The sequence below is a fragment of the Actinia tenebrosa genome, unplaced genomic scaffold (assembly GCF_029948245.1).
Source record: "Actinia tenebrosa isolate PJP-AT-01 unplaced genomic scaffold, QUT_ActTen_1.0 PGA_scaffold11__36_contigs__length_13525064, whole genome shotgun sequence".
Classification (NCBI taxonomy): Eukaryota; Metazoa; Cnidaria; class Anthozoa; order Actiniaria; family Actiniidae; genus Actinia; species Actinia tenebrosa.
The window spans coordinates 4,543,425-4,551,408 of NW_028292571.1; the positions used below are offsets into that span (position 1 = coordinate 4,543,425).

Here is a 7,984-nt window from a genome sequence, read left to right on the forward strand (position 1 = left end):
AATCAACTTCAGTATAAAGTAATAGAAATTAATGCGCAAAACTTTCATTTGGAAATGATCTGTCCAAACGCCAAAATGCAGGCAAACACAGTAAATACCATTTTGAGTGTCACTACGTCTTATTACAGGCAAGCGTACTAAGAATGACAGTGGAAACTTCATTTCAATATGACATAAAAGAGTGCGCAATGCAATCGTTTGAACATCATTTGTGCACAGGCCATAATGCAGGCAAACACTGTAAATACCATGTTGGGTGTCGCTTCATCTTATTACAGACAAGCGTAATAAGAATGACAGTGGAAATTCCATTTCAATATGAAGTAAAAGAGTGCGCAATGCAATGTAATCATTTGGACATCATTTGTGCACAGGCCATAATGCAGGCAAACACAGTAAGTACCATTTTGGGTTTCACTTCCACTAGATCCTCCGGCAGCGCATAGACTCGTGCACCAATCTTTCTGGCCATGGAAATAGCATACTTGGCATTCATAATCATGTCTTCTTCTCCACCATCGTCAGACGCAGTCAGTGAGTAATTAATTACCCCTGGTTTGATGGCGTCGATCAGGTCGATCACTGAGCGACTGCTTCTTATATCAGGATCCTTGAATCCACTGATCTTGGTTGTCTTACCAGACGACGATAGTTTGTCGTTGATCCAGTCCACGATTTGAGCATCAGTCACGGGCGTCTCGGAGGCAGCACACTTTTGCAGGACAGTCATGGTGTAAACTCTCATTGTCTGCCACAATAGAGCCATAATAAGCTTTGTATTTCCATCACTGATGTCAGTACCGCCGATCCCAACCATTGAAAACTTGAGGCGCTCAGCAACGTTCACCACGTAGTTACAGTTTTCTATCTTCTTCATTTTGGCGTTGAGTTTCTTGAAGGGCGGCTTGTTGACTTTGTCCCATTCAGTTATTCCAGGATTAACCTGAAATACATAAATGTAGAAGTGAAAAAGAACAATCGCTATTTATTCCGCGCCATTTTTTGTCAGAAATGCCCTTTAGTTTATGAATGATTCTAAAAATAGCATCAAAGAGTGCTCATGATTGGGCGGGAAACTTCTTATGAAATTCCCGGTTGGGCTATTTTTACTAACCTGATTCAGTTTAAATTTCTCCTTACCCTACTCCTGTGCGTCAACTAGCGAGCGCGAACTCTTTCCGTTTGATTACTGAAAACGAGATCGTTTTTGTGATTAAAACAACAAACGGAAAAAGCGCGCGCGCGCAGGTTGATGACGCACGGGAGTAGAGTAAGGCGAAATTTAAACTGCATCCGGTTACTAAAAATAGCTCAACCGGGAATTTACATGGCGCGCGCGGTATTAAGAAGATTCCTGCCCTTATATTTCTGCTCTCTTGGGCGCGAGGATTCCTTCTCTTAGTTCGTTTTCTCTTGCTACTAACCAAATCAAAGAGCTGAAACAAAACAATTCCATCCTCAATGTCCGCATACAGGTTATGCACGTAAGGTTTAACCCCAAGGCTATTCATCCAATTACGAAACGTCTTCTCCTCGCGTGTCTCTTCGATTTCTGGAAGATCTTCCACCGGCTCCAAGCAAGGATGCGTGTTGAACAAGTTACAAACGAATGCCAGGTTTAGTTTTGCGTTTCCTTTGACGATGTCCTTGGGGCGGACAAACTTGCGGCAGTTCATCTTGGTAGCGTTTTCAAGCACCAGAGTGGCAAGTTTGGTTGGGTCGGATTCTGTGAGGTGTGGCTCATCCAGAATAAGCTCGGGTGGTGCAATCTAAAATGACAAGCTTATGGTTATTATAGTAGGCTACATATTGAATGTGAAACAAGAGCAAATTCAGTCAGTCAGTCAGCCAGCCAGTCAGTCCGCCAGTCAGTCAGTCAGCCAGTCAGTCCGCCAGTCAGATAGTCAGTCAGTCAGTCAGTCAGTCAGTCAGTCAGTCAGTCAGTCAGATAGTCAGTCAGTCAGTCAGTCAGTAAGTCAGTCAGTCAGTCAGTCAATAAGGCAGGCAGACATGCAGGTAGAGCAAGGTAGAAAACTGACAGGCAAGGAGAATACAAACAAACAGGCAGACACGAGAATCCGTTAAATATATATTATATACCCGTTTCAGCAATACACTGTAATTCTCAGCATCACTAATGTCAGAGCTGAAGTTCTTGACCCGTCTGTGATGACCAGCCTGCTCTAGGTGATAGTTAAACCATCTGATCAAGACATCTTCAGGTGGCAACCTTCTTAAATCATCCAGTGTCTCATAATCCTCAAGCAGGCGCACAAGTCCTGGACAGCTGTGGATGGTTATTTTGGCAAATAAACCAATCTATAGGATATATGAGAGAATGGGTTAGGCAAAAAATTTTTTTTGGAAAGGTTAGAAAAGGAAAGCAAAGGAAGGAAAGGAAAGGGAAGGAAAAGAAAGGGGAGGAGGAAGGAAGGATCCCTGTGTTAAAAAATAGTGATTCTCCCTTTAGACCCTTTCAGGAAAATTTACCATTTACTGAATGACTGTTCATTTTTAAACCACACCCCCTCTCTAATGTCCAAAGAAAACATACTTCCCCTAAGTAGAGGCGGATTCATGCTAGATAATTTGAAGGACTGATCCACCCTAGAAGTATAAAATTTCTGCTGCATTGAACAACTCATATTATAGATATCTTACCCTTATGACCTGCCACAAAAGCCCAAGAACAAGATGTGGTTTGCTTTGAATAATGTCCTCCGCGCCAATATTCACGATATTGCAGCCAATTGCCATTGCAGAGTTTAGTGCAAGGGTTTGATTCTCGTGTATCGTGTACACATTCAGCTTGGTTTTGTTGATGGCCCTTTCGTCTATCGTCTGTGGCACAGAGAAGTTGATCAATTTACAGAGCAACACCCCGTCTTTTACCGCTTTGAAAAGACCATCTGAGGATTCCTCATCGATGGGCAAATATTTTCCTGTAAAATATTATAAACATTAGAAATAATATTGGAAACGAAATTTGTAATGGAGAAATTTTTCACATCACAAATTTCATTGTGAATTGTTGAAGATTAAGCTGATTATTTTTAATCTGACAATAAACTTGAAATTGGTGAAACTTTGAAATAAAATTAAAAAATCGCTTTTAACTTCAGTGAGCTTTTAAGTATGCATCTTGATTTTTAGAGCGAAAAACATCTAAACCTAAGGAAGAAAAGCCGGTTAGTGAGACTGTTTACCTTTAAGTTCAGGATCATCTTCAAGGCAACAGTTAATCCAGTCTGTAAAAGCAACCGTTTCATCGCTTGAAAAAGAGTGTCTTGTTCCTTCTGCAGAGGCCGACGAACCGCCTCCAATCTCTTCAACCCCGACTCTCTTATCAACTGCTTTTTTATATTCCCCACCGACTGCCTTAACTGAAAGGTTCTTGAAGAGTTTTAAAAAGAGAATGAAGTCGACATCTCCCCCAGTTTCTTTCTGTACTTCTTCGGATAGTTGACGAAGTTTGAACGGAGGGACATCTTCGCCACAAAGCTTCATAACTTCGCCAAGTTTATCAGTTGTTATTGTGTCGTTTCCTTGGGCAATTTCAGAAAATGCAGCTCTCATTTCAGTCATTCGAGAAGTGGAGAACATCCCAGTGAGCTCTGCTCCTTCTGCCATGGTTTTAAAAACGTTAAATCCAAGAAATGAAATCACCGAATTTTGTAATTAATTGAAAATATGTCAGTTTTGTTGAAAGATGTTCAGTTGTGTGGCTCGCAAAGCATTGTGGTTTTCCACAGGTAGCCCACTTAAATATCAGTTCAGACGTCTTGAGCCACCTTTGAGCTCATTTGAACAGGAAATACGTTTTCTTTAACGAAATTCAACGAATATTTTTGAAGGTTATTCCATTGACATTGCTACACGATGATTCGCCATTTACAGCCCGGCATGAAATAGACTTGCCGTTGGAAGCGTTTTTTTAAAGCTTTGGTCATTTTTTATCTAAATATATTTAAAAATTCGATCAATTAAACTAAGCTAATAAGTACAATGTACGTCAAACTCATTTCGAATGCCCAAAGCATTTCTTAATCAGTATCCCTTTAAAATAATTATGTTTTAAAAACAATTGATGAAAGAAAGAAGTGGGTATTCATTAAAACTTGGATTAATTTCCTGTAAAAACAAAGGACGTCAGAATGTTTGTAAATAAAATCGACTTAATGTTTAAGCTGGCATTCTCGTTGTGATTACATTATTACTGGATATATTCAAGTTGATGGCTTTATCTTTCTATTCAATCTTACTGGGGAGACATTAATTTGTTGGGGTAAGGAATATAGTTGGAGACAAGAGAATTGAGAGAAAAAAGTTTGCAATCTCCGGTAACGTTGATTGTCATAAAAAAATGATGTTACCTCTGACTCTTTAATGGAGGAACATTGGAGTGTTCGTACGTATGCCCATTCACTAAATATAAAAATAAATATAAGAGTACTCCTCTGGAATGCAATCAAGGAATAACGATATATATAATGAAGCTATCAAGCTAATTTTATCGCGCAAGAACAATATTGAAAATGGTTCATTCTAACATATTCAGCCTGCATTATGTTGTCCAAAAGTGTTATATATTTTTGTAATGAAAAAGATGCTTCACTGCGCCATGATCCCCACCCCACTCGTTCAATTTTCTCTTCTTGCATTTGACTTTACGCTGTCCTTTTTGATCTAGATCACAGACACAGCGTACGAGATGGACGTAGCTCCTATAAATGCTTCAGACCATTCGAGAAAACTTCAAATGGATGGAATGGTTGTGTAAGACTGTGTGCATTCCTATGCAGGGAGACGAGTGATGTCTTTATGTGTAGATATAAACGACACACTTGATACGTATAGTTAATGTGTGTACGATGTATTTAATAGATGTTTGTGTTTATCAGCGGTTTGTCTTTGTGTGGATATTGATACCTCCAGCATATGGTGGTTGTGTAGGATGTATGTGATAGGAGTTTGAGTTCATAGGGACGTTTTTGTTTGAATATTAATCAATCGCGTCCAGAATCACGTGGTCGTAGAATACAGTAAATGTGTAAGTTTACAACATGTTTTATTGCGAACATCTTTTGTAACTAGTGTAACAGCCAAAGAATTGGCAATGAATTCTACACCATAGTCAAAATCAAAATATTCCTCCACTGAAGAGAAAAGAAAAGAATGGCTATTACATTATGCCATTTTTAGTCGTTCAGTCTCAGTTGCAACTATGATTGCTAGACATTAATTTTAAAATGAGGCCCGCTAAAATGCATTAACTTTATGAAGGAACTGGCTGATTGAACACATTCCGGCAATTGGAACCCCCCCCCCCCCCAAATGACAAAGATGATGACAATAAAACTTAATATCAAATCTTTCTCTATGTATATATACAACTATTTCCCCACCTCATAATTACAATGTAATATATTCCCTTTATGTGTTCCTTTCTAGTGTTGTCCGTTGCCTTCCGTCATGTTGATCCTGTATCCCAATCAAATATTGGTCTTACTTTAGTTTAAAAAGTAAATTACATTGCCATGCAGAACGGAATACTTTAATGTTACATGCTTTTTTTCTTTTCTTTTTGGCCCAAGCCAAACAAAGATCACAATAGGTGGCACTCAACATGGCCGCTTCTTTTCATCGTGCGTCTCACTACCCAAGATTTGCCATAAACGTCTAGGCTCAAAATCTAGGTGGCTGTGCCATAAATTGTGAAGGAGCATAATCTGCAGCATGGAATTGTCTAACACGATGGTGAAAACACGGTTGATACGAAGGAGTAGGACCAACACGACTAAGATAATTGTGAGGAAACCGTGACAAGGTATTCCAGCCATGAGAGTAATGTCCCCTTCGAAATGGCACATCATGGCAGATTGGGTGTGACGGGAATATGTACCCCTGTGCATTCAAGGCATACTCCATTTCTGCAGCCAGTTTCCTCTTCCATTTGGTTCGACGATTTTGGAACCAGATCTTAATTTGAGTCTCTGTAAGGCTTAATGACTTTGAAAGCTCCATTCTTCTGCAGACACTTAGATATTTACTTTTTTGAAAGTCCGATTCCAATTCTTTGATTTGTTCGTTGGTGAAGGCTGTTCTGGGGCGTTTTTTGGAATCATCTCGGACGCTGATTGGCTCATGATCTAGGTCCTTCTCGTTCTCCTTTTGAGCTTTATCGTCTGTTGGAGGAAAGAAAAAGGAAGGCATTTATCATCAGTAAGATGCTGTCAATAGTGGATATATATTGTTAATGTTATATGTGACAAAACGTTATTGTCTAAAGTTAAAATGCTACCATCAGTGTTCATTTTCCTTTTTAAATTTTTGAATGGAAAAAAGGATTTTGTCACTTAGATGAGTGTTGAATGTCACACATAATTATATTGGCATTGCTTTATTCTTATCATTTTATCTTGCATCTTCTTGCTCTAACACTGGGCATACAATGCAGCATTTCGAGACAAAATTGTCGATGACCAAACTTCAAGTGCATGGTGATCTGATTTTGTTACAAGAAATTATGCCTTAGGAGAAACGATTGCCAAAATATACAAAACAAAAAGCTAGATTTACTGTCAAATAGTAACTAGATAAATGATCGACTTGCTGTACGACAAAGTATCTTATTCACTACCTTAAGAGGTAGCGATCAGTTGAGTTTATATAATTCAGTCTTTGACAACATAAAACAAAACAAATCAAATATATAAAAAAGTAGGAAGGGAAAATCTCAAATCTAAAGTCGTCTTTGTAGTCTACCATTGTGTAGCTTAACGGCCCAGCAGAGGCTTGAAGTGAATCTCACAAAACAGCAGCTTTTAGTGTCGTTTGCCAAGTGGGGGTTTCTTGTGAGTCGTTTACCAACCTCCATTTTAGTTGTGTATAAATCAAAACAAATCAAAATTTACGAGTTATTTTCTTCCCAAACCAAGGGCTAAGCCGAAGACGTAACTTCAGCTTCAGATTTCTTCCAATCAGATAACGGATCTAAGACTAAAAGCCTCCTAAAGGTTTGGCGTTGGTTCCGTTTTAGGGCAATTCATGTCTCAGCGTGAAGCGGCCGTTCAACTTAATCTCTTTACAATAAATAGAAATTTAGTGTTTAACCTCAATTTGATTAATACATGCTTGATAGTTGAGATTGTTTTAGAGCGAAAGAGGATTATTTAGGATCTTGATTATGGGAGCTAGAGTTCAGGCGAAGCGACGCAGAGCGAAAGAAAATCTCTACATGATGCTTTCTCTTACCTTCGTGGTTCTTTCTTGGTTCAGTTTGCTCATTCTGTATGGGTGAGATTTCTTCTTCTCTCTGGTCCACCATTGAAAGAGCCGCTCTTGGATCCATGGACAGTCTTAGGTCATACCCATCAACTACTTTAGGGTTGCTCTCATTCAGAATACTGTCAATGGAAAAACTTCCCAAGACATGTGTTGGTGCCATTGGGTTCTTATTGTCCGCTTTGTGTCCCACAGCATCCATGGTTCGTGAGTTTACAAAAAGCGCTTCCAAACTGTTTTGATTGTAGGTGTAAGATGCAAAGCTATCTTATCAGTGCACTAATTTACCAACAGTAGACCTTCAACACCATGAGAAGGACACGGTACTTACACCGTGCAAGACGATCAATAAAGACACACTTTTAAAGCATACGAACAAATCCACTTAGTTTATAATCGATCATTATTCAATGTGATTGGCTTAAACTTTAATTAAACTAGACTTGTTTGAATCATTAAGTGGCAGAGGAGCACAAGTTTCTAATAAACTCTTTCAATATTTACATGGGTTTTCGTTTTGGACTTGCGTTCAAGGACGATACCAGAACATGTCGAAATCCAAGTCGATTTTGAAGCGATGGTTTTTCAATCGTAAAGTTTAATCTTTCTTGACACTAAGTTTGGTTAGATTCATTAATGCTCTATTGGTTGTGTGTTTCCTAAACAAACCATAATCTCATTAAAAAGTTCCGAAGTTCTC

At 38.9% G+C, this 7,984-nt stretch overlaps 2 protein-coding genes across 2 annotated transcripts; both read right to left on the bottom strand.

Moving 5' to 3' along the window:
* Positions 1-349: 349 nt before the first annotated feature.
* Positions 350-3,630, bottom strand: LOC116302936 (fimbrin-like). The gene is made up of 5 exons (XM_031712353.2): positions 3,207-3,630; positions 2,662-2,942; positions 2,101-2,319; positions 1,425-1,769; positions 350-943 (listed from the first exon to the last, which is right to left on the bottom strand). The coding sequence occupies exons 1-5, from the start codon at positions 3,628-3,630 to the stop codon at positions 350-352; spliced, it is 1,863 nt and encodes a 620-aa protein (XP_031568213.2).
* A 1,745-nt stretch (positions 3,631-5,375) lies between these two features.
* LOC116302937 (uncharacterized) lies at positions 5,376-7,918 on the bottom strand. Its single transcript, XM_031712354.2, has 2 exons — positions 7,255-7,918; positions 5,376-6,185 (listed from the first exon to the last, which is right to left on the bottom strand). The coding sequence occupies exons 1-2, from the start codon at positions 7,484-7,486 to the stop codon at positions 5,686-5,688; spliced, it is 732 nt and encodes a 243-aa protein (XP_031568214.1). The 5' UTR covers positions 7,487-7,918; the 3' UTR covers positions 5,376-5,685.
* Positions 7,919-7,984: the final 66 nt, after the last annotated feature.